At 40.8% G+C, this 27,670-nt stretch overlaps 1 protein-coding gene across 4 annotated transcripts in view; it reads right to left on the reverse strand.

The window, feature by feature from the left end:
• The window catches only part of calcr (calcitonin receptor), a 51,827-nt gene that overhangs the window by 18,266 nt on the left and 5,891 nt on the right, over window positions 1–27,670 (reverse strand). The window contains exons 2-12 of one of the 4 annotated variants that reach the window (XM_070984324.1): window positions 8,900–8,967; window positions 5,689–5,830; window positions 5,233–5,340; window positions 2,703–2,782; window positions 2,446–2,599; window positions 2,187–2,297; window positions 1,966–2,078; window positions 1,070–1,142; window positions 835–945; window positions 521–633; window positions 13–178 (exon numbers count right to left, since the gene is read on the reverse strand). In XM_070984324.1, the coding sequence (XP_070840425.1) occupies window positions 13–178; window positions 521–633; window positions 835–945; window positions 1,070–1,142; window positions 1,966–2,078; window positions 2,187–2,297; window positions 2,446–2,599; window positions 2,703–2,782; window positions 5,233–5,340; window positions 5,689–5,830; window positions 8,900–8,944 (1,216 nt within the window). In that variant the 5' untranslated portion in view covers window positions 8,945–8,967. Of the gene's footprint in view, window positions 1–12; window positions 179–520; window positions 634–834; window positions 946–1,069; window positions 1,143–1,965; window positions 2,079–2,186; window positions 2,298–2,445; window positions 2,603–2,684; window positions 2,783–5,232; window positions 5,367–5,688; window positions 5,831–8,899; window positions 8,968–27,670 lie in introns of those variants that run through there. The other 3 variants (XM_070984323.1, XM_070984322.1, XM_070984325.1) reach the window with 3 other exon arrangements.

Consider the following 27,670-nt stretch of genomic DNA (forward strand, 5'->3'; position numbering starts at 1 on the left):
GCTTGTCTCTACCTGATTTGTTGTAAGGTAAATCTCGATTCATTTTCTCGAAGCATTTGTACTGGCTGTCAAGGATTTTCTTCCTCACAACTTCCTGCTCCTCTGGGTTAACCATGGGGCTGACCGTGGCCTCCTCAACGGGCTCTACCTCAGTGTCTCCTGAGAGCTGGGCGGCTGCCTTCAATTTCACACACACACACACACACACACACACACACACACACACACACACACACACACACACACACACACACACACACACACACAAAGTCATGATCAATCAAATTCAGCAATGAGCAGGGAGTTTAAAACAAGCAGGACACACAATTATGTTTGTTGTGCTGTATCTCTTTGGTCGCCAGCCTCTATGTGAAGCTGTTGCATAGATACTACTTTATAATCACAGAATAGGCCACATGTCCTGAACTTGCAGGAAAACCCAGCAGTACTGTAAGTCTAGTTACCAAGAACATCTATTTATATTAATCTTCCTGATGAATAGCTGTTACATAAACGTTACCTTGAACTTCTCCTTGGCGTTGACAGCGCAGAGTGTGTAGTTTGTCCAAGTCTTGCTGCTCTCTGGATGGCGAAACCACTGTCCATCTTCTCCACAGTACTTGGTTGCCCTTTCTGAAAATGACAATTATGTGCTAAATAAACAGTCCTCCTCTATAAATCTGTACAATTGTGTCTATAAACCGTGACTATAAACCTTAGTCCCATTGGATTTTGATAAATAATTCATCCTTGAAGCAATGACTATTTTATTGTCCTACCACTCTGTAGAAGATCAGAAGAATTTGCCAAGATGTTGGGAGTCTCACTGCTCACCTGATGGGTCAAAGTTAGAAAAATAATCAGGGCAGTTTTGGGAGGCATAGGTTCCTGCTTGAGCGTCGTCCCAGCACAGCCAGCCATCCCAGTTACGACTGCAGTACAGACCTGCGACACCAGCACAGCCACAAAATATGATTATAAATATCTACAGGCCTGTTGTCTATATACTTGTCAAACATGAACGCTCAAACAACACGACACAGTGAGCTTCAGTCAACATTATCAGTACCTGATTTGTTAAAAGGTGGATCTCGATTTATTTTCAGGAGGCATTTGTATTCGTTCTCAAGCATTTTCAATTTCTGTGAAAAAACATTAGAGAAAACATTATAAAGACAAACTAACAAATTACAAAGACAATTATAAAGAAGATTATAAACACTTTTGTACCAGGTATAATTATATAGATTATTTAAGTGGTGACAAACTTTCTGAGTGACATTATACAGGGTTTAAAAGTTGTAACAAATGGTTTTTATTGGTGCAAATCATTTACTAATGCTTCTTGGACCTGTTAGAAGCCACAAATGAGAACAATTTTAGGGTTGACAGGTTGTTGGGCTGACATTCAATTCACTTAGAAAGTAATTAAAACGCGAAGGCATTGGAAGGCAATAACAAACAACTTAATTTGTTGTTTAGCTTGGAGGACTTGTTGCAAAGACAGACGGAGACAGTGTGGACAGACCACACAGAGACGCCTGCTGCTGCTACAGTGAGGACCCACCAACATTACTGAATCTGGTCGCTGAGCTGGAAGCACCACTGGTCTATGCAGTGATGGGCAAATGTTTCTCCCTACACCACCAGGCACTTCAGTGAAGTCTAAAAACACTTTGTACCTTTGTAGTGCATCAAAAGCTACACACTTGCTCTCATGGTACATCTATGTAAAGTGTACTTTTGAATACACAACTTTACAACTTGTACTGTTGTTACATACAGACCTGTACCACGACTGCACATGCCATTATTTTACAGTGTACATGTTCTGTTGATGGTTTGAGGTCTGAGCAGAGGAACCTAAATACATTACATGTTTTATAGTTGTGGAAGAGGCCACATGTCCTTCACTTGCAGGGAGGCCTCGCTAAAACTGTACAATAAATCCATATAGGCCAGTACCCTCAGCCTCTTCTCATGGGTGGTTGCACAGAGTGTATAGTTGGTCCAAATCCTCTTGTCCTCTGGATGGTGAAACCACTGACCATCCTCTCCACAGTACTTAGCTGCCTTTTCTGAAAAGAACCATTATGTGATTAAGTCCAATTTCTTTGAATACAATAAGCAGAAGATTAGAGGAGAATTCATCATGAGAGGGTCATGGTCAGAGTCTCGCTGCTCACCTGTGGGGTTGAAATCGCTAAAATATTCAGGGCAGTTCTGGAAGGCGTAGGTTCCCGCTGGAGTATCATCCCAGCACAACCAACCGTCCCAGTTACGACTGCAGTACAGACCTGTAACACCCAACAAAAACAACAGCAAAGAAATGCTTGCAGGCCTCTGGTTCCTGAGTTTGTCCAACATAAAAACTCATCGTATTGAAATCAGATTGATATAAAACAAGAACATCTGTTGGTAGCTTTCAGTGGACAGTATCAGCACCTGGTTTGCTATAAGGAGGATCCTGCTTCATTCTCTCTGAGCATTTCTTTTCATTGTCTAGGATAATTTCCATAACACCGGCTTTTTCTTTGCTAACCCCTGTGGCCTCTGTGGTGGGTTCTCCTGAAGCGTCCCTTAAAAAATGGAGGACTTCCTTCTGAGAAAGAAAAAAATGTTCAACGTACCATTTAGAGTCAGAGTACCTGAGGCTAGTTTCATCTCAGTCTTGTATTACTTACAGGGAAACAGCCAAATACCTCGAATTTGTTTTCTGGTTGACAACTGAACCCAGTCTGGACCCAGTTCCCCCGTTCATCACAATATTTGGTCACTTTTTCTGCAAAGGAAAAACATCAATCAGTGATAATCCTGAGAGCTTAATATATTGTATCACATTACTAATAGGAACGTTATTGCTTCTGTTTGACGTTTGTGTCCAGCAGAGAATCTCTGTATTCTTTGGCCCCATCTTTGTTTTTCAGCAGTAGTATGTTGGCATCATCCAAACACATAAATCGGACCCTGAGTCTTGGCATTAGCGAACAACTGCGATTAATTTAACTTGGCATGCATCATCAAACGTTATGTCAAATAGAAAATTCCCTCTTTGGAGTAAATTTCTGGCAAACTCTCAAATGTCAGGCTTAAAACCACATGTACTGTCGAGCCATGACTGGCCTGAGAATGAGATCACATTGTTCCTGACAACAACAACCATAGCCGGACTGCCGAGTCTTCTCTGACAGCTCATCAACTGTTCAACAGCCGCTTCCAACTGTACGTCTCCCCCAAAGCCTCATATCAGCAGCATCAGCTTTCAAATAAGGAGCCATAAGGGGACTCTTAGCGTCACAGGCATTTTGGGAAGATCCTTTATGAGCCTTCTCTTACAAAAACACCTTCTCTCTCTTCTCATTCATATTCTCTCTCCCCATCCATCTCTCTGGCTCTGACTTCTCCATCTTTTGTCGTAATCCCTCTTCTCTTTGCTTCTCTTTCTTTTTATATATACCCTGCATTCTTCTCACTGCCCTGTCCCTCACCTCCCCGCTCTCCATCATATTGCATCTCCTAAATCAGACATGACTTGACTCTGGATCTCCTCAACGAGACATTGTTGAGCCTTGCATTCCTCACAATGCAAAAACCGCTCATACTGTAGTGACAACTTATACGTCAATCCAAACATTAAGTGCGCTTACATAATCAATTTCCACAGTCAATTTCAGTATAAATAGATGTCTGTTTTCATTTAGTCTGAATGATTCAACATATTAGGCGCACAATTTACCTTGTATCTACTATATAAATCTTTCATACTAGCTGTCCTTTACACTTGTAAAAGCCTTCCTCTGTCATAGCAAACAGAAGGTACAGCCATTGTTAAGAAGACGAGGAGCCTATGCTAGCGCAGCTGTGCTTTGAGCTAATATTAACAAGCTAACATACTCACAAAGACATTGCTGACATATTAATATTGCAAATGTTTTTACAATGTTAATAATCTTAGTTAAGCATATTAAGCACTAAACACAAAGTAGCTGAGACTGATGGGAATGTCATTAGTTTTAGGTATTTGGTCATAAACCAAAAGTTTGACATATTAATGGTGTTAAATGAAAAGTCAAGGGCTTGCCAAAATAATTAAGACTACAATTTATATTGAGGAGGGAAAATATGTCTCCCAGATTTCATGGAAATCAGTCCAATAATTTTTTCCCCTCTCAAAACCAAAAACATGCACCCTGGTGGCATTAAAGGAAAAGTCAAGGGATCATCAAGATTATAGGCTACATCTTCTGGAAACTATTAATGTTTGTTTCTTTTGTTGTTTTGTTTGTTTGTTTGTTTGTTTTTTACATATATATAAAATGTGGTTCCAATCCACCCAATATTTGACTGCATAAGTGGAAAAGTTGACCTGCTGGTGGTGCTAAATTAAGTTATTAGGTCTCTGGGCACCATGAATATCTGTACAAATGGTATGAAAGTCATCTAATAGCTGCCGTTGCTGGGTGGTGGACTGACCTATAGACCAACCGATCAACAGACCATTAACTCCCATTAGAGCTGCTAGTGTGGCGAATAAAAGACAGAACTTGATAATAAACCACTAAGGCCAACAAGAGCACCTACAGAACATAAGGTGAAATCTAAAAAAAAAAAGACGTCACAGTACTGGCTGCATTGTTTGATTGACATGAGATGGACAAAAGCAGTACAGCAGAGAATTTGGCAGGTTACTAATCCCTCTTTAATAAACACGTAGACATTCAGTCTTATTTAAATCAACACTACCAGAGTTATACGTGAGGAGGAGGTTCGGTGGTGGGGCAGCAGATGGTCACACTGTATATCTGCACTGGTTTCACTGGACGTTACTGGTCAGCTGGTTAGGAGCATGTATGAAAAAGCTGACGTCAATGCTCCATATTAGACTTCTTACTCAAGTGTCCTCATTTTCATCACGTTAAATCTTATTATATCATTCTGCTGTTACGAATACAGTATCTGCAGTTCTTGAATAATGTGTTAATACAAGCTCAACCTAATAATGAACCAACTTTCCCTCAACTTTCTCATAGAAATATCTGGTAAAATCAAACAGAAATACATAAAATATTAAAGGAAATCCTGCAAGTTTCCTGAAGCTTAGCTCATACTGTCTGTGCTGCCTGCTGACCTGGAATTGAGAAGTTATACAGAAAACCTTCTCAGTTTCCCACCACTCTCGATTCAGTGAGCTTGTTGTTGTGGTTTGGTGTGAGAAGTGCACATCTCTCTTACCAGTTGGGTCCAGGTCAGGGTGATCTGGACAGTATTGTGTTACAGATGTCCCAGCACGTGTCTCATCCCAGCACAGCAAACCATCCCAAATACGTCCACAGAACATACCTCGACAAAGGAAAAAAGTGTAATGACTATTCTGGGTTATTACCAACACACACAGTCTGTGTCTTTAGCTGTATGTGGTGTAAGTGTATGTCAGAGTAACATCATTTCTCTACAGCCTGTATACCTTCAAAGCCATTACAAGCCCACAGCTTCTACTCCAAAAGCCCTTTCAGGTCAGTTGCAATTATACCACTAGCACCGCTAGCAACACTACCATTACCCTGAACAAGAACAACAATAGTGTTCTGATTCCAGTCCACCGCCATATACCACTATTACACCTGTGGTGCTCTCCCAGAGAAAATCCATTTGGCCTTAAGAGGACGTAAAATGGTTTGAGATTCTCACCAGTTCTGTTTCCTTGGTGGTCTTTGTTGGACAGCTGAAGACATTTGAATTGAGCCTGACTCACTGCCTGTCCCTCCGTCATGCTCTGTCCAGGCCTGAGCGAAGGGTCTGAGAATGACTCAGCACCTGCTGCTGCCCAGCGCTGTGGAGACACCACAACACCAAAGGTGAGAGGAAGGGGGACAAAAACATGTTTTATACTGACTTGGAGGGCGATATGGAGTGTCGAGAGTTTCTGATCTGCTTTCCCTTGAATGTTAAAAATATGAAAAGCTTAAATATTATCTCAGATTATGATAATATTTCATAGTTTTACACATTTTGATTAAAACTCGCACCCTTACACAAGTAAAAATTTAGATGAAACATAAGCATGGGAAGTTTTTGAAGCATCTTCGAGGCTGATCTGATGAGGACTTCACTCTGCTTTGAAATTCTAGTCACTGACAATTCACCTAACTCATTAAAGTGTGTTTTGGAGCTCACAAAAGTTAAGCAGCTGATTTTCTCCAAATGAACCTTATCTTGGCTCTATTGTTTATATTTGGAGGTAGCATTAAAAATGAAGAGGCCTGCCTGTGCGAAATGCAGATTTAGATAATGCTGCTCACTGAAGGATAAAGATCCCATTTTGCTGTGACTTATCTTGCGAATTTTTTGGCTGAAGATTAAACCTCTCCGAGTGCCAGGCTCATGCACTTGCATTGTCTGAATTATGTGAGGATTTTTAATACTTTGCCTGCGAGACTGTCTGCACACGTCTTATCACAATTGAGATGCAAACCTCCATCCTCTGCCTCTTTGTGAAGGGAAAAGGAACTCTCATTAGGCCAAAATACCATTCTTACCTGTCTGATAAAAGCTTGTAAAAGCCAAAACACAGTGACTTTTGTGAGAATGCTGATGTCCCATGTAGCAGTTTAGCAGCCGTACATATGATGTCACTCCAAACATTGAAGTAAATGACGTCATACATACGACCACCAGGCCACCACCAATATCAACAGGAGCTGAACAAAAAAAGAGAAAAAGTCTTCTCTCATCTCAAGGTCTCTGCTCACCTACTGCAATGCATTCCTCCTCCTGAATCAACACAACACTACTCAAAAAAGAAAAACATAAAGTAGAACAGCATAGATTGTTCAGGCATAAAACATTTGGCTGGGATACTCTCCAGGACCTGAACGTCAAGCTTGATGCTGAACAGCAAAGGCAACAGCAAACTTCCATTTTGCACTGACACTGACAAATAGTGGACCAATGTTTTTTTTTTCTTCACTAGGGACAGAGGGACTGATGAAAGACCTCTATTTTTGTGCAGTGCAAGCGTTAACAAAATCCCAAACTGAGCATGTCCCTCCATGTCTAGCCTGTTGGTAACCAGATGAATATTGTCTCTGCACTTTCCAGAATTTAAGCCAAGGTGTTGATAACAGCATTCATTATGGAGGCCTCATTAAGCCAATGGTGTGCTGTAATTTGTAAGGCCAGCTGCAAGTCCATCAAAAGGACATTTTAGAGTTCGATTTGTTTAGTTGTAATCAGTATATTTTTAAGTAACACAACATATAGTGCCCAAATGTGTCACCCCTACATGATTTGTCTTGTGTTAACATCTTTGACTGATGGTTGCGACACCCCCATTAAGCTAATTGATGTAATTTTTCAGGGGAGCACACTGTGAATATGACTCAAGCCTCCCGGTTGATGTAAAATCAGATGGTACTGTAGGTGGCCCAGAAGAAGGTTTCACGTTTGATGGGCAGGTGAGCACAAACCACCATTGTCCTCTCCAACAATCCCAACATGCTTTATGCTTCAATAAATGTGTGGGATTGTGACATATCATGGCAGGTATGTGTAGAACACTTTATGTTGTTGCTCTGTGTTATGAACGGGACAGAAGAAATACTATAAAATCTGATGTGGAATAAGCAGAGACTTTTATTTTGAAGGGTAAACATGAACGCTTAAGGTGTTAAATTTCCAATTTTTTCTTCATATGTCTTTTGAATCTATTTTTATGGGCAATGGTGCACATAAATAGTTCACAGGTAAGCATGCCTGAAATATATCAGAAATGTGTATCTTCCATTCGTTTCAAAAGGCTCCTTTGCACACGAGGCACCAACTGAATTGGGTTCATTGAACAGACAGTGTCGTGATTGAGATCAGTTAAATAGTTTGCACTTTGAAGTTGTTAAAATCCCGCTGATAGCGGTAATGTCACACTCAACAGAGGATGAAGACGGCAACGCCTGTCATTGGTCATCAGCACACGTCTCGTCTAGAGGCGTTTCTTGTCAACACATTTGACCCAGTAGTAACCTACTGTGAGAGATGTCCACAAATAAAAAAAAAAAACAAGTTGAGTGACCATTTTAGTGTTCTGCCACCAACACAGAAACATCAAGCAGAACAATGAGCACGCCAAAATGGGTGCAAGATATGGCATTCACATCCACATCCTGCAGACAAAACAGATGAAAAAAATGTCCTGTCCTTGTCCACTATACGATGTTAGTTAGACCAGTTGGTTTAACTTTGCATTGCATTAATTAAATACAGGCAAAATGTAAGACATCCTATGCATCACCTACATAAAAGAGTAAGGATCAGATACAGAGAAAAGGTGTTAGACATGCACAAGCACATGAAGTCATGGCTCACATGTCCTCCCTTTCAGGTCATTCAAGTTTAAAATGAACAAGCTGAGCTAATTATAAACTATAATTATTAATTATAAAGGCAGAGTGAAAATTAATGATGAGATTTTTTTTTTTTTTGCTGAGAAAAGAAAACCACTGGACCACAGCATGGCTATTTAATGGGAATGGAATCCTATGTTAAAACACACATTCAGAATACATAATGGAGAAAAAGGCAAAGGTAAGTTTACCCTACAGCAGTGGTTCTCAAACTTTGGGGCAGGGAGCATAGAGCCACTGCGGGGGGGTGAATGACCAGGAAAAAACATGGAGTGACACAAAGTTGAATACATATGATTTATGTAGGGAGAACAAACAAACAGATGCTGTTGTGCTCTCCTTCATTTCACTAAAATTGAGCTTTAATTAGTTACGTCTTCTATCACTTTTAATGATAGATAAGTGTGGGGCATGAATTTTTTTAAACTTCTGGAGGGGGGGCATGACAAAAAGCATCTTAAAAGTTTGAGAGCCACTCGTGGAATGAAAAAATGAGCACTTACCACCAGGACAAACCAAAGGATCCAAAGGGAGCCCACTAACTTCATATCTTCCTCTCACAGGCAAATCTCTAGAGAGCGAAAAGAGAACAAGTTACAACGATCAGAAAACAAGTCGTCTACCGTGAAAGTGACTGAACAAACATATGACTCTCTCAAAACAGGATTACAGCCTCTCAGGGGTTCAGCAGCAGCAATCATTAATCTGAAATGCAAAACACTGCAGCAGAGGTACTGCAGTTTATGACATGCCACACTTTCCTGCGTGTGTTTGTGTCTGAAAGATAGAAAAAGGTGTACCCATCGATTTGTGAAACAACAGCATGGAAGAGTAACGTTACACTATGTGAGCTCAAAGCGCAAGAAAAAGCACAAGCCAGAGACTGAAATATCTGATGGCCATTAATCATCTTGTGCTGATCCTCCTGCAGGACAGCAGCAGCAGATCTGTCAGTTCAGCAACCGAGTGAATGCGAGATTAAAATTCACTTCAGGTCTCTTTGCTTTGGCTCGTGTAGTCCCTGTTGGAAGCTCATCACTCCGCTGTTTGAACAGTTAGGACGACCGCCTGGTTGTTCCCTACAACCCACAACGGCCCAGGGGAGCAGGCTTTTCAGCAGATAGACATGCATGAGCAAGCCCCATGTAAGTCATTGTGAAAGGTTTGCAGGATTGATAGTATTTGTTTTGGCTTTCAGACGGACACTGATGGTAGTCTACTTAGCATTAGGATGACAAATAAACCTGGAACTCCATCTGCAAAGAATTTAAGGTTAGGAGTGCTGATCTCTGACCAGAGAATCCCTCGAAATTTCCCTCAAATTTATCATTGATGACCTCTTGAAATACAAAACTAACACTGTAATTGATAGTAGATACGAGAGCGATTATTATCATTAATCACAGATGTCCTCTGTTCTAAATCTAGTCTCAGGAAGACACTTCTAATTCTCTGTACCGGGCCCAAATATAGACCATCCCTCTGTCTCTCTTGTCTATTAAGCTATAAGTAGATTGATAAGAAATTAATCAGCGACTATTATAGTTAATTAGTAGAGCAGATTAATGTCTTGCATCTGAGCAAAGTAAAATATTTCATAACATATACTGTATATCTAGTGAAGTATACATTATATCCAATATGGCCTTTAAATAGTTGCTGCTAATTTTCTCTTGATAGATGACTCTACAGATTAATTGTTTCAGCTCTGAAAGATTTTCAATTTCAATTTCAGCGCCTAAACCTCATGCCCAGGCTTAATTGGAAACTCAACCCCAATGCCAATCATTGCTTCTCAGCTCAATCCTACACTCTGCTCAATATTTCCAGGATAACAAGAGACTATGCAGTATACCCATGTGGATCCCAAAAACCTCAGTCAAGGACATGGCAACAAACCACTTTGAAAAGAAGTAGGGCAGGAATGCAGAGAAGCGCACAAAAAACACCAAAGACAAAGGGATAACAGAAGATGGAGCAGAGAAAGTATGGATCCCAAAATGGCCTCTGGGAAGAAAAGATCTATAAAAGCCATCATCACCAGCCACAGAGCAGAGGATTCACACCAGTCAAATATCAGCTAATCGCCTCTGGGTGAGACTGTGAATTTGCCTGAAAGTGGGATATTCTGTGAGAGAGACGCGTTTCTACAAATCAAAGAGTAGAGACGCATCCGGACAGTTTTGGACACATTTGACATTATATTACAGCTGCTGTCAACGGTGGATCTGGGGTTTCATAGATCTCACTGACCGTGTATTGTTGTGGACAAGAAGAACAGAGGTGCATGCTGAGAGAACAAAAAGGCCATTAGCGAACACTTCAAGGAATAGCCCATTCACTTTGTTGCCCAGCATTAGCTGAGAGGATCGATAAGATACCACTCTGACATCCGCACACTAAATATGAAGCTAAAGCCTTTGAAAACCGTGTACAAACGACAAGTTAGGGTTTTCAGGGGATTTATGTGTTGGACTGTCTCTTGGGTGGGCACACTTTTGAGCTCACTGTGGGGCCTTTGCTAAGATAAGCTAAGCTAACCAGCTGCTGGTCATAGCTTCATATTTAGCGTACATAAGCGTGGTGTCATTCTTCACATCTACCTGGGCAAGAGCTTTCTGGCTGCGCATTAGGTGAGATGATAGCACTCTCAACTTTTCAACATTGTAACAGAGTCTCGGCCCATCAATAATAAATTTGCTCACAGCACATATCTTATCTTAATATCTTGGCTGCACAGGTGACACTTTAGTAAAATTCAACCCTCAGAGCTATATTTGACTTTGGTGGGTGGGCTGTGTCTTCCTGCCTTACACATTAGCTCTTTATACATCTCTGAACATAGTCCCCAGAGCATTTTGTGGTCCATTAGGTCCAATGTGATATAAAGAGTAAGGCTTGGAGCATGTGTAGCTCATTAAAGAGACAAGACCTCCTTCAAAGAAGACACAGAAAAGCACTCAGACAGGATGAGTGAGTTCATAGTTCATGGCGTACACATACAGCACTTGATGCTCTCCAGGATGCTGTTTGGCATTAAATCTACTGCGGATCAAGTGAAACGATAGTCTGTTAAAACTGGGATTTGAATCTGCTGTTGCAACATTAATTACTGCTTTGATTCTGAAGCACTTTGAAAATAAATTCTTGCGTGGTGACTGCCATTAAAAACACAGACTGGCTATAAAACAAAGGCTTAAAAGCTGTTTTAGTCTGAGGTGTTACTCTTGAATTTGTGCCCTTGAGAAGACATTGGTGTGGTTTGAAAAGTGAGTTCTGTACTTTACAAAGGCACATGATGAATGTGTAACTGACTGAAACCAACTTATCTCTTATGTGTTCCACCCACCGTCTGTCTTCATTATCTCTGTTCTCTTTGATTGTCAATAACAAATCCTTTTAAAACTCAAGTCTGACACAAAATACATCTGTACTTTTTCTTTAAGAATTGTACTTTTCATGGTGGCCTTGGACTTTCTTTGTAATTCCCCACATATCTAGAAAAATGGAATAAAAGTGATTTTATTCGTACAATTATTCATGTCCTCTGTCTGCTGTCCCGCCCTCTTTTTTCCTCCTCTCCTCCTCAGTTTACCCTTTCTCCTGCCGCTCTTTTTGTCATCCTTACATCACTCTGACAGCAGCAGACGGAGCCGCACATCTCCTCTCTCTCCTCTTGCAGTGAGCTGCCACAGGCACGGTGACAACACAGATTTGTGCTGACATCACATCAGTAATGGAGGATGCTGCAGTTCGATTTACCTTCCCCTGACTTTTCCCCACTTCAGAGCCCATCACTCAGTCTGAAGGTAGCAGTCACACGGACGTGATTTGGCGTCCCATTTGTGAGCAGGGACAAATGAGCAAGCTTACAATGCAAGTTCAGGTGGATTAGTTTGACGAATGGATAGATTTTGGACATTACCCACAAGGCTGTCATATAAGTCTTGTCTGAAGAGCAAAATATTTCAGTAATACACCAGCTACATGACGTATTCAAGCTATATTAAAGGACTCTCCTTATTACTTACCGCTACTAAGGTTTAAAAGCTCTTCAACAACACATCCATAATCACGCTTCCCATTAAGTAATATTCAATGCACAACATGCATGGCCTCTCGACTGTGCACTGATCCCTGTGCGGCCTTCTGTGAATACACTCAATTAAGAAATACCTATATAGTGGCATGACAATGCATGGTGCCACATACTGCATATATACAAATGTTATCTGTGCTGAATGCAGTTTTGAAATATTGTGCAGAAAAAGACTATATTATTAAATGGACTGTACGTGTATTGCATGTTTTGGACCAGGAAATAAACAAACAATATATAGCACTGATGCAGAGAAGTAAGCGATAAGAATAAAGTCCTCCATTACTGCATATATAGTTTTATATTTATCAAGATATAGGACACGTTCTAGTAAATGATTAGTGGACAAAATCTTAAATGATAAAATAACCAAACAGGAATGTCTGTTTTTAGGCTAATTTAGTACTTGACCTATTCACACTGATGTGAAAATCCCATAGAAATCCAATATTTCCACAAAGCAGCCCTGCTTTAAAAGGAAAGCTATCGTGACATAAACATTGGAACAAAATCTACAACAGTTCACACCGGTATCACCTCATGTTATATAATGTCATATTGCCCACTCCTAAAATCACATTATGCCTACATTTCTGCAGAGACCTCTCTTACTATATATTAGTCACAGTGTGCAGTTGCTGTTTTTAAAAATCTTCCTTTGGTGGAGCAAACACACTGCAGCAGCTGGAATCTAAAACGTCAGTCACATCCTTTTAATGGCATGAATTTCCACTTATTGGTTGTTTTCCAAGGTTTGAATTTCTGACTAAAAAGCATGTGAATATATTTCAAAGCAGTGAATTAAATGTAATGCTTTTAGCTTGCCGATTTTCATAGCTTGTATATCAGGATGCACCAACAAGGAGAGTTCTGCGGACATTTTCTACAAGAAACTGCATTACCCTGTGATGGATAATCACATACATACGTATCAAAAAATTGTTGCAAGTCTCATAAAAGTGAAATAAATGGAAACATGGCTTCCTGTAAGTAGGCATCAATTTCAGGACTAAGGTACTCTTTGTATGCTGGTACATGCAGGTTGGAGGTAGTGTGCTAAAACATGCAGTGTTTTAAAAAATGACTCATTATGATCACATATGCTTCACAGAAGTGAGACTCTGCAGAGGCTCGCATCAGTCCAAGTTGTGTGACCTGATCAGTCAGTTTTATTACCCTGCTGTTTTCAGCACCTCTTGAAATGAGCATGTTTCTACGCCTGAGTCAAGCTCATGTTGAGGTTAAACAGGTAAAAAGCGATGAAAGCGCAGCAGCTTGATTTTTTTTGTGTGTGTGTTTTTTGGGTTTATCATCAATCTAAAAATATACCGAATGCCAGTTTCTCCAATTAAGGTAAAAAGAACAAGCTCGGATCGTTTCCTCACATGTTTTTACCTCCCCCTCCTCACTCAAATCCCACTTTTCTCTGCATTCTCATTTCCTCTCTGGCCTCTTTTCACTGCCATATATCTTCTCCTTTAATCTATTTCCCTTCTCACCTTATTTCTCTGTCTCTCTCTCATCCCCCCCCCCCGCTCTGACTCCCCTCTCCTTGCTCTCTCTCCCTTCTTCTCCAGCCTCCCCCTTTAAAAGCTCTGCCTTCCTTCCTTCCTTCCTTCTCCAGTTGCCTCTTTCTCCCCCTTTCCGGCAATACTTTCAAGGCTTTCTCTCTGACTCCTCAGGCAGATCCAGCAGATTCATCAAACTAGCACATCCTTTAAACATTAAACAGGTTCCCGTTTTGGTGACACATCATATTTTCAACCAATCTGTCTGTGCTCCATAGAATACACAGAGAACAGACCCAACCCTATTCCCTGCTCTGTGGTACATATGAGCAAGCAGTCAGACACGAAGCAGAGCCACTAACAGGCTTAAAGAAAAGCAGCACAACAGAAAATCAAAAAATGTGCATTTGTTAAGCTTCATGTTGGCTCAAATAAATGGGGACAGTCTTTCAATGGATGTAGATCTTACTGTAAAATACAGCAACATATCATCTGGAGGTTTACGTGGCCTTCAGTTTGGGATGTAAAGATGAAGCTGATGGCATGGTCCTTCCTCGCCTTCCAGCTCCTGATTCAGCACAGCTCTGTGCAACTGTCTGTGCACGCTGTTAATAAAGACTTGGAAAATAATTCATCTGTTTTGCTGTGTAAACTTCTGCAAGTCTCATTTTGTTCCAATCCAGACAATTTGATTTACACATTTTTGTACCTCACTGGGCAAGACTGAAATGCAGCAGCATTTCAGTCTGCGCCCTCTTTCCTCTAAGTGTTCATCTAAGAGCCGCTCAGGCAATTAGTTAGCAATGCCTCAGCACTGGAACAAAACAAAGACGCTCACAGTCCATTGGGCAATGTTGTTGTTTGGCTAATGCATTTGATATGATGGAAATAACTGGATATTCAAACAGTCTATGTTGATTTTCTTCGTCTCTTTCTTTGACTGATCACTGCTGACTTCAGACTTAGTGGCTTATCGGTCAAAACACTTCGACTGATTGTTTTCTATGATAATGAGTCTTAAGCAAACGTTCCAGTGATGGCCCTGCTGCAGTGAAGCATTGTTGAGGCCTGATTTACTGTCTAACATTTCAAACAGCCCAAAAAATATGTGGATGGTTGACCAGTGGAAGACCAAATAGATTATGACAGGCACACTCATCTCCATGATGAGTAAACAACTTAAGACGATCTGAATGCGCAAAGCCTTCCTCGTCTGGATTGATTGGACAGTTATCTCCTCCAGCATAATGTTGTTTATCTTCAGGAAGTCAGTGTATTTAATTCCAGTTACATGTTACGCATCCTTAAGAGGTTTCATTCTCACAATTTAAGGTATTGATTACCCTCCAGCGAGTGCACAAAATGTTCGCTGCAGGTCACCAGCTCCAACATCCTTTATTAAAAGCTCTGTTGTCTTGCCTTGAAGAGACATTTAGTGCTGTACCTCACCCTAAAGGGACTATATTCCCTTCCAGCATTTTTAGCTTAAGCACCTTTCTCAAGTGGCAGGAATATGGTTGGGGGCACTGAAGAAAGGAGCATTGTGTGCTCTAGTTTTCTGGCTGTTCAAAACGAGCCTCCTGTAATAAGAGGACTGCCTGGCTCTGTGTAAACAGTTGATTTATAACTGATCTCTAATGCCATGACATCCCACACACTTCCTCTCCCTGATCAGAGAGAAATTGAAGGGGCAGACAGGGGAGAGACGGGATTGTGAGGGAGGATTAGAAAAGGAAACATGGATAGCAGTGCAGCAAGACTCTAGTGGATATCATTTCGTCATAGTCTAGACCTCGTCCAGTACATTAGCTTAATCCAGCACCCATGTTGCCGCTCTAAAGGATGCCGCCTCCCTTTCATTTTTCTTACAACTGGCATGGATACCTTTCAAGTACTAGAAACATACATCATATGTAAATTGGTGTTATTCAGTGTTTGCCAGGCAGACTGATGGGAGCCATCTTACCATTTCCTTCTCTCCACTTCTGACTACATGGAACAGGTTGGAGCCACTTTTCAACTCCAACAGCTAATAACTCAACTGAGGTTAGCAGTCTTGGGTGTGCCCATGCGTCTTAGGATAACTGCTGCCTACTGTGAGGTAACATCCCCAAGTCATCATGCTTTTTCCATTTCTGTCACATCCCAAAAAGAGCTGAAGTTGGGCATTACATTTGTTTTAGCAATCTGTCTGGAACAAGTCTGGGAAATTTGTGTTTTTTGTTGTTTGGAGCCATGTTGCTGCCACCTGATGAATGTAAGTCCAAAATTTACTCGTCTTTTAGCTTTACATCAACCCTGAAGGAAATATCTGTCTCTTAGGCATTTCAATGTTCCACCAGCTAGTCCCTAAATATATCTCTGTCATTTGGTTCTGAACAGCTAGTGTATGGTGGGTTTTTAGAGCTTTTTGCTGACAATCGCTGTCTGTTGCAAATAAAAATAATGAAATTTGAGCAGTGAGAGTGAACCAAAACAGTGAAATAATGGCCAATAAAACCAAAACAATGAGCTCAGAAACATGCACACACACACACACACACACACACACACACACACACAAAGAAAGAAAACTTTGGGGAACTGCGGAGCTGTGTGATAGCTCTCTGTGAGTTCATCACTACAAGCCATCCCTCTCACATACAAGTAGTCAAATGGTCCATTGTTAGTACAAAAATATTGTTTATGACTGCTTAAAAGTGAGTTATAACAATAACTATAGTCAGGAGGAAGAATATCCCCCATTGCCAAAAGTAAACTCCTCCCTGCATTCAATTACATGCTCCATATTCATCCTGGCAGGACCTGCACCCATTATACTCAGCTTTTTTGGAGTTCCTTCCACTCCTATTTCCCACTTCTCTCTCTCCCCCTCTGTCTGTCTCTCAAGGCTACGGTCACGGTGGTCTTTGAATTAATCTGTGGAGGGACCACCAGGTCTCTAAGGCCAAAAGATTGGGAGTATTTCTCATCTGTCTCAGACCAATTTACAGCTGAACCACCCGACTGCCCAGTCCATCCCACTGTCTGACCAGCTTTAGCTATTTCAGACAACCTCTCTCTGTTCTCTGTAACTTAACTTAAATGTCATGAAGTAATGGTCCTTGTCTCATGAAAAAGCATGGTTATATGCATATAACAGTAAGACATGTGTGATCCACCGCCTCGGTGATAATGGGTGCTTCATATGATAAATGGAACACGCTGAAATGGCATTTAGGGTCACAGATATGGTTTCCAGCTTTGGAAGCTGAAACCTAAAGGGGCGCTTGTAGTCTTCTGCTCATCTCATCTCATCTCATCTCAGGCATTTAGAAGGCAAGCAGGGAGACGCTGTCAGGTTGCATTATGGGAAGTGTGCTTTTGGAGCTTGACCCATGCTAAAGAATAAAAGTCAGATTATCTGTATAAATATCTGTGCTTCTGTTTCTTCCACAAGCACATCAAAAGTAATATACTGCTGGAGTGTGAGATCTCAGAATGCAGTGCCCCACGACAGAGCACCCAAATAAAAAGAAAATGATTGAGTTTAATCTGTACCTTTAGTGGAGACATCATTACCACATCCACATTTAAAGTTCTAGGTTTCAAAGTATCTGTGACATAATTATTACAGGCTTGTTACTTTAAATTCACATAAAGTGGTGTTGCTGTGTCCATCACTCATCATAGATGTCTAATCATTTCAGCTCAGCCCTTCATTTTCCTAATTTTCCCGGAGCAGCAAATGTGTCAATCAACAGAGCTAGATCACTGGAGAATATGATGATCAGATGTTAAGCAGCATCAGCCATGCAACCAGCCTGGCGAACAAAAGAAAAACACTGGTGTGATTGCTACTTTCAGTGCTTCAGCTGATTTGCATAGAGGTGATTAATTCACGCTAATGTCACCGCATCCCGGAGGGTTACTGCCGAGATGGCGTTTGGTTAAAGACCAGTTTCATGCCGGCATTATCTGGAGCTGAGCGGTGGTCTGCTGAAGTGCACTGGAGCACTATTTATCTTGCACAAACACTGCACAGGTTGAGAAAGGCTATAATCATTCGAATCACTGTTAGATATTACAAGCAGTCTTGAGTACAGCTGTTCCTTTCATTACAGCGCAAGTCAACATTTAGGAGCTTTCCTTTCCTCGACACTTGTCATTTGGGAACCTGAGATGGTCAGAACGTACAACCAATACTAACAAGGGCTCCACTGTATAAGTGCACATTAATATACATTTCATGCTCCGTAGTTTATGACGCTCATTCACAATAGAATGTACCTGCAGTTCAGACTGTCACTAAACATGACAGGATTTCCAATAAGTACAGAGACCACTCAGCTGTGCTGTCAGGTCTATTGAATATATCCACCCGTTATATAATCCACTGAAAAACATTTTCTCCTCCTGATACCAGTAAACAAAAGAGTTTGTTTATGAGCACAGGCTTTGTTCTGTCAAATGAGCAGCTCCCTCCCTGACTCTGACATCTTCCCACTAAGTTTTTGTTTATTTCCTGAACCGATTAAGTGTCACTTTATACCTCCCGGCTCTCAGAGGCAGGTGGAGAGCTTCAGGTGCTTACATACATCTGCCACCGAATGGAGGGTAATTTCACGGGATCAAAGGCCTTTCATCCGGCAACCCTTCCTCTCCTCGGCCTCTTCATTTACTCTTGACTTTCCACTCAGAGCACATCTCATCTATTGGCCAACCAATTATCATAATCAACCTTTATTTAATCAGGTAAATCCCATTGAGATCAATATCTCATTTTCAAGAGAGACTGAGTACACAGATGCATCATCCAATATAAACTGTACAATATTAATGTGTGAATGGTTAAAATAAAAGCACACAATAATAGCATAATGATAACAACATAAAAGGAACACAATAAAAATAATCCAAAATCCTAAATTTCTGAATTGACCCATTAAATCTAGTCTCAAGATAGGTTGCAATTAACTCCAAACATTTCAAAATAAATAAAAACAAATGCTGGTTTCTCCTACTTTTTGATACAGAATGCAGTGGTGAGTGCTGTAGGTGTCTCCACTCATGAATCTCAGGGCTGAATGGTAGACAGCATTTAATGGTGTAAGAGCTGATGTTGCTGCATGCCTAGTGTGCCTCGTTTGTGTGTCTCATTTCCCAAAAGAGGAGAGCAGAGGACAGATGGTGAATGACGTGTGACCTTTGCCAGGTTTGGGTTCAGTGTTAGAGAGTGGAGAAAACTCACAGTCAGAATGATCTCAAAGTCTAGAAATCACTGAGAGAATAGTTCAACATTTTTGAAAATGTGCTTTTCCTTTTTCTTGGTGAGGGTTAGATGGGAAGAGCAAGACCACCTGTCCAGCAAATGAAATCATCATCCCCTGACCATTTCCTGTCTTTATGCTAAACTATGCTGACTGGCTGCTGGCTGTAGCTCATCTAGCTCTCGGCAAGAAAGTGATTTTATTTATTTCTCAAAACTTCTAAACATTTCTTGAAATGTAATAAATGTAAAAGTATAAATGTAAAAGAGATTGCATACTGAATACTGACTGGAGGGGAATAGAGACTGAATCACTGAAGTCCTCTTGAAGGTGTCAACCGGGAGACTCAGGAATTCCATTTTTTCCACACTTTCCCCATCCCATTGCAGATATTACAAGGCCCCATTGGCTTTGCAAGTTGAGCCTTTGTGAAGTCCTTCACTTGAACAAGATCAAAGATCATATCTTTACTCAAAGGCACCTCACTGAAGGCATTACTCGATAATAGAAGGGATCAAAGTGCAAAAAGCTGTACGGAAGAGAAGTGGACAACAGGTATGATATGGCTGTGCAGAGCAGCTTGTAGAAGCATTTGCAGAGAAGAGGTGCTACAAATCAAAAATAAAAGATAACCCCCTCTGGCTCTAGGATCGCAATCAGTCAGAAAATGGATCCCGGAGGACAAGATCAGAGGCCCTGAGGGCAGAGATCCAACCTGATCCTACTACTCAATCTCTGACTCAAAGAAGACAGTTCAAAAAGCATCAGGCAGAAAGGGCTTATCCGGATGGAAAATGATCGGCACCTATTGGAACAAGTAAAAGCTCTGGGATGTACATGGGGTGAATGGAACAAACATTCTTGACGATAAATCAGGCTAGGTGGGAGGAAATAAAAAAAAGAGGATGACAGAAATAGCTCTGTTACAGCAGGCACAGCGAAAGCACATTAGAGACACACAGCGCAGGCATTTCAGTTGAAGCATATCAGTCCTGCATGATCCAATAAGACAGCAAAACACACAAAAAATCTGGATATAAAATACTAAAGTCCTCTCTGTAACTTCTTAACAACCACATTTCCATCATAGGAAACTCTTCAGCAGATATGGAAATACATTTCCAAGAAATGCAGTAAACATATCTCAAAATCGCTACCACAGTGCATCACCATGAAAAAACCTTTACTGCCATGTAAAGATCACCATTATTGACATTCTGTGTCAGCAGGTAAAGACTGTGACAGTGACTGACTGAGGAATAGCTGCAGAGAAAAGTATGCGCAATACAAGTCAGTCAAACCAAAATACTTGAAGAAAAGCTAACTGCCATCATCATGTCTGCAGGTGACTAACACACAGTGGCCTACTTTCTATTTTCTCACTCTTAGCACAAAGTAAACTGTATGCAAATGACTTCAGACCAAAGGAGGAGAGGGGAGGAGGAGGAGGAGGGCGCGTTATCGAGCAGTGTGAGTGTGAATGAGAAGGATTAGTCTCTGTCTTTCTTTCTGTATGTGTATGTGTGTGTGTGAATTATATTTCTCACATTGTGGGGACATAAATCTGTTTACACAGTCACATTGTTGGGACTCGCCTTCCTTATGGGGACAAAACGCAAGTCCCTGTAATGCATATCATTAAATTTTAGTGTGAAGAGAGAGAGAGAGAGAGAGAGAGAGAGAGAGAGAGAGAGAGAGAGAGCATGCTCTGCTAAATTTATTACAGGCTGCATTTATGTGCAATTACATGCCAAAATTACATATAAAATCAAATAAAAGGTCCTTCACAGTGATAAAAAGTAAATAGTAAGTAATTTGCCAATGTGGACAGCTGATTGTTGACTTATTTGTAAGAAGCTTTAGCACAGTGTATAGGATTGCAGTAAACTGCTACACAATCTAAAGCTCAAGTCCTGATGAAGATCTCTGACTCAAAAAACATCCCTTATCATTTCTACGCTGATGACACGCAGCTGTATTGTCAAATACCGGGTGGCCAAAAGTTTTCTCTCTCTTAAGGAAAGTAAGACAGCGTGCTGTAGCCAGTTTTGTTCGGCCTCAGAATAAAATATGAATACATTTCTCTGTAAAACACCCCATTAAAACTCACATTTAAGTGCTCCTTTGACTTCACTTCACTTATTTTACAGATTATCTTTAAAACAAAGATGAACCCCTTTCAAGTATGCGATGCATCTCATGGTACTGCATGCCAAATAAACACAATAACATACTTTTGTGGGGTGGTTGTGATAGCATTATATTTCAGCATATATTGCTGTCTGTTATAATAATTAAGTCTATAACAGCACATTATGTCTGGGTTCATGCACAGAACGTTCACAGATGCAAACTGCTGATAGCAGAATAAAGTCAGAGTGAGGCCTTGATCGTCTTTGTGGGAACATTAGGAACCCTGGAGGTAAAGAGGGCAATTATTCACTCGTCCCTATCACTCTCACACAAACACTCAGAAACACACACTCCATCTCACTCTTGCAGTAGTTATTTTTAGCAAAAGCATAATAGTCCGCGGAAGACCAGAGCAGATCTCTTAACTGTTCTTCTCTGCATATGTTCAGAGCAGCACCAACCAGACGAATGCACACACACACACACACACACACACACACACACACACACACACACACGTGCACAGTCGCATTTCCATCACTTTGAGAGACATTACATAGACTTACATTAATTTCCAGGAGACTTGTCCTCATCATAACCATAACCACTACTTGTCTGACTGTCTAACCTTACTTTAACACAAGTCTCCACTCTAAAATTTAATGATTTATGTTATGGGGACTTGCATTTTGTCCCCATAAGGAAGGTGAGTCCTCCCCGGTGTGAGATTTATGGCTTCACAACGTGAGTAATACATGTCCACACACACACACACACACACACACACACACACACACACACACACACACACACACACACAAATGCACACCTCCAATGACTTCACTGCCTTGAGCCAACTGTCAACTCAATATAAACACCTCCCATAATTAAACCATTTCAGGGACATATTTCAAACCAAATGCATTTGTCAGAATGTCATCATCTGACAGGTGAAGCGGGAAAAAAAGTTCACAAACAATGCTGGAAGTTTTCAGAAACTGGGGAAAAAAAATCATCCTTGATTGGAGGCAGCAGATAATGACAGGCTTGAGCACCGCCGCCTGAGCAAAATTGCCTGGAACGAAAGCAAGCCCACGTTGATAAGGTTCCCAAATAATTAACAGACATGGGCGATTTTTATTGTCCCTGAATAACGGATCTAATTACATCATTGAGGACGGAAAGGATGCAGCTCTCCTACACAAAGATGCACATTTCCTTGCTGAAAACTGATCCGCTACAGTAGCTTGCTCTGGCTTTTCTTCATACTTCCATCTACTTGAGTGCAGCTTAGCGTATTTTAATATTAATTTGATACGATTATATCCTTCAGTCTGACATGGCTTTGAGTGACACAATGCAGAATACACCTGCACGTTTATTGGCTCCCTAACATGTTGATTACAGGTGCATCATTTTTGACCATTTTCTGAATTATGCCTCTACTGCAGTGTTTGCAATTCTAACAGACAAGTGGCTGCTTTTAAGTACAATATAGCAGCACTTCATCAGAACTGCAACAAAGGGTTGCAGAAGAACAGTATCATGCAAAGAGGAACTAAAACGTCTGCTTACAGTAACTTGACATCACTGCTGTAAAATTAACTCCAAATGAGAAAATCACTCTTCATTTCATACTCAGTTTCAATATTCTGTCTTTGAATTTTCTGCTCAAGGCCATTAATATCAAATAGAAAGTAGGATATCTGTTTAATAGCTTTCCCTCTTTCACTGGATGTCCTGAGCTGCCTGTGCTTTCATTAGGTTGACAAGTTCAAAGTGCTTTATCATAATGCAAGGCCTTATCAGCGGTGGCTGAAGGTATTCACACACACACACGCACACACATGCACACAAACTGTCACATATTCACAGAGGTGAAGAGAGTCTCCCATTTCCTCTCTGTCTGATACCATTACCATTATCTGTGCCATGCTCATGGCAACAATTTAGAGCCCAGGAAGAGTCTGGCCAGCAAAGTACACTGCAAATTGCCCCTGTATTAGCTAATCAGTGGATAGATGTACACTGATGCGCCTGATGTTTTGCACTGTTTCTCTCACAGTCAGCCTCATAATGATCCATTAGAACTATCAAAATTAAGTTTCAGCATGTGCTTGTAGAAGTGCTTCCACGCTGCTTTATGTGCAGAAATGTCACCACAATTAAAATATGACCATTTATCCAGTAATTAACTGGAGGGAGATGATGTCACATGTAAATTCTTTCAACTTATTTGATTTTCCGTAATGTTAGCTGTATTGTATCTTTTCCTTGATGTTCTTTTAACTCCATCCATCCATCCATTATCTATACCGCCTATCCCTTTCGGGGTTGCGGGGGGCTGGAGCCTATCCCAGCTACAATGGGCGAGAGGGTCGCCAGCCGATTGCAGGGCCACATGCAAAGACAGACAAACATTCACACTCACACTCACACCTACGGACAATTTAGAGTCATCAATTAACCTAATGAGCATGTTTTTGGTCTGTGGGAGGAAGCCGGAGTACCCGGAGAGAACCCACGCATGCACGGGAAGAACATGCAAACTTCACACAGAAAGGCCCCGCCTGACCCGGGGATCGAACCGGCAACCTTCTTGCTGTGAGGCACCCGCACTACCTGCTGCGCCACCGTGCAGCCCTTCTTTTAACTCTTTACAGTTTATTTTCTTTTGACAAATAACTATCAAACTATTGTTGGTCTCCTTGATGGGGTCACTTTCACTCAGCGTTATGACTAAATACTGATTTAGAACAGAGTATACTCTGTTATTAATTACAAAGAAAGATGTTTAGTCATAAACTTTCCTACTTTTTGTACAATTGAGGAAATAACATGTTAATTATTTTGCCTGAAGTACAGTTTTTCAATGGATGAATATGCCACATTATTAATGTATTAATAAATATTAAATAGTATATTTTAATAAAAATATATATTTTGAGAAACAAACTATGAGCAACTGCTGTGATTCAAAAATGTCTAACAACGTTTTATTGCATAAATAATAATAATCAGAATTATCCTAATTATCATAAGTTAATGTTGTTCTAATAATTATGTCAGCACTTTTGCTTAGCGAGTTAAGCACCAATGGTAAACCTTTAACCTCACGTACCAAATTATACACTACTGAACTGCATTTAACTATGACTTATATGAATTAGAATTGTTTTATTATTGGTTTGTAATTAGCGCTAATTAGTTCAGCAATTCCCACTGTTGATTTTAAAAGCTATCAATTGTCTCTTAAATTGCAGCTGAAATTTAACGGCTCTCTTCATGATTAATTACATTAACTTGTCTCTACCAACTGGGGTTGCATCAAGAACCTCTCCAGAAAGCTGTATTTAAACTGCCTCCATTGGCCTTTTTTGACATTAAAGGAATTATTATACTGTCATAAGAGATCGAATATGGTTCCCTTAACTAAAAGCAGACAGTCATAAATCTTTCTAAAACTCTAACAGAGGAGAATTCACGCTGGCAAACAACAGAATGAACAGATCCTAATAAAGCTAAATAAATACATACATCACAACTATGGCATCAAAATGTACTAAAAGGGACTGAGACACAGTGTAGTCACTTTTTAAAGGGCTTATAAAACATCTTCGCTATACGCACTATAAAATAAATCATAAGTGCTTTTTATTGTTGTCTTGCGTGATAAACATTTATTTATAGTGTAATATAGCTGAAATTCAGACTGTTCAAAATCATTTGGTATTTTGTGAATTTTATTGCTCTTCCAGTTCAACAAAGATAACTCTTCTCAACCCTTTTTCTATAAAGTCACTTTCATGTGTCACTTTGGAGTAACATTTCAAAGTTTGAATTAGCATAAACAGGAAAACATCCCCCTCGAGATCTTCAGAGCCAGTTCAGAGAAAGACGGTGACAGATGGACTGAGCCGTTCCCTGCACTGTCATCTAGGTGACTTACTGTACGGCACCCTCCATCCCCCCATCTCCATCTGCAGATCATAATTCACATCTTAAAGATAACCTTGCTTTTTCAATTCCAGAGGAATAAAAAATGAGCACATTCTTCCACAGTATGTTCTCAATTATCAGAGGACCCATTCTCGGGAGGCCTCCACATCCCAACCTTTGCTCTTCTTTCCACATTAAGTATGTTTTTCAAAAGAATTTTAATCTTCTATCAATCACTGAGCTGATCTGGCGGGAAGAAAATTAGAGAAATGAAGGCAGCCGGCATCAGCGTATCCACAAGCCACGACATCCTTTATCACTGGAGGCTGAAGATTTTTAGATTTTGTGTTTTCTTTTCTCCAAGTCTGCTTAAATTAATGCTATTAATTGACCAGACTTGAATAATAAAATAGGCCAAGATCAATACATTGCTATCTACTGTGGATCACAATAAACTTCCCATCAGGATACGCCTTTTGTCCTACATTGCCAACTCCAACTTGCATCAAATGTGCAATTGGAGAGGAAGCACACTGCAGCTGAGGGCTATGGGAAAGCAATTAAAGAAGTATTCTGTCGCTGGACTTCAGCCGAACGGCATTAACTACAATTCCCTTTTGGGCACAGTGTTCCTAGTACGCTCTGTTGGGTCAGGGAGTGGGCTGTGTCTGGGTGCTACAAGCTGTAAACAGAGAGAGAGAGAGAGAGAGAGAGAGACAGGCGGAGTGAGAGAAATGGGTGCTGTTATCACAAAGTTGCACAGTAGCCAACAGGATAATTAAAATAGTAGCACTAGAGCTTTACAGCCCTTTAATATCATGACCAGACGTTCAAAATGTAGAGAAACTGAAGAGGAGGAAATAATGGAAATAATGAGAGCGTTAAGGAGAAAAAATGAGCAAACATTACAACAAACATTCAATTAACACTTGGAGCGATAAGAGACTAATTGAGAACAGAGACAATGGGGGAGGAAGCCAGTGACCAAAGAGAAAGGAGTGAAGCAGTAAGTGAGAGCAGAGACTTTTTCAAGAACAGAGCGGTTATGCTACAAATCACTCTGTCTTTGCACAGCAAGGCCCTGAAGCCTCCTTGTGAAGTCCCCAAAGCCCTCAGAGAGAGTCAGCCCAGACATTTCTACTGCTCTGACTGCTCTGCGGTCCGTATTTGCCATGCAAAGAGGGTCCTTTATGATAAACAGAAAGAGTTTTGTTTCAATATCTCGCTGTAGACTTCGTGGCCTCTCAGACCTGAAACTTGTGTGTGTTGTTCATAACTTCTTGGAAGAATCCTGTGTAGCAGATCAAGGAGAAGTAGAGGACATCGGTGTGAAATAACCAAGATCATAGACATCATTCCTGAGGTTGATAAAGTGGCGTTTGAAGTCTCACAGACACTATGCATAAGGTATTTGTTTGTGCAAATACCGCTCCTTTGACAACAAATGGCAAAGAAATATATAGTAGCATCTTTCAGCAGCATCAAGGTAGCAGCCAACCTGAAAATGCACAGACAAAATTTCCAGAGAAAAACAAAGAGACCAGCTGAGGAAAAGAAACTGAATGTGTTAAAGAGAGAGAAGGAAATTGTTGGGCGCAATCTCCAACGTCAGCATATTGTTTTTCCCTGGGTGCCACCAATCAATCATGGAAAACTTTAATTGGGGGCGATTACACCCGGTATTACAGCTGACCCCGTGAGTCACAGAGAGACTTGAAGTACGAGCCAAAATGAGGATGAAAAAGAGCCAAACGGCAAAGGAAATCGATGAGTGGTCTGGTAGGCTGGGGATATTGTAATAAGTCAGAATTAACAATGTCTCACAGCACACAGAGCTGTCCTTGGAGGGGGAAAGCAAGCTACTTTAATTACTGCCAACCGCATCAGGCTTTGCTTTCAAGCTCCCTGAGAGTTCAATGTTGAACAGCGGGGGTCTTTTAGAGGGCCCTGATGTGCCATTCATGCTCTTGCAAGATGTTTCTTTGAGCCTCAAAGCAATTTCTGATTCATCCACTGTCTTGTGCTCAAAATGGCTGGATGTTATTTCATTCTCAAAACTTTTTGTCAAGGTGTGCCTCCTGGAATCTTTTGACATCAGGGCAATATGTCTGTCCACTTTGAGGGCAATGTGAAGCTGGAGCGGGCGGCTTGTTAGCTTTGCTTAGCAGAAAGATTGGAAACCAGGGAAAACTGGCTCTGTTCAAAGAAAACTAAATTTGCCTGCTAGCATGTCTAAAGCTCACTTTTAAATGCACCAGGCTATTTCTTGATTGGGAACAGTGATTGCCTGGAGTCTGTGCTGGGCACCGAGAAATAGCTTTAAAGTGACTAGCAAGTGAACGGACA

The sequence above is a fragment of the Chaetodon trifascialis genome, chromosome 17, assembly GCF_039877785.1.
Source record: "Chaetodon trifascialis isolate fChaTrf1 chromosome 17, fChaTrf1.hap1, whole genome shotgun sequence".
Taxonomy (NCBI): Eukaryota; Metazoa; Chordata; class Actinopteri; order Chaetodontiformes; family Chaetodontidae; genus Chaetodon; species Chaetodon trifascialis.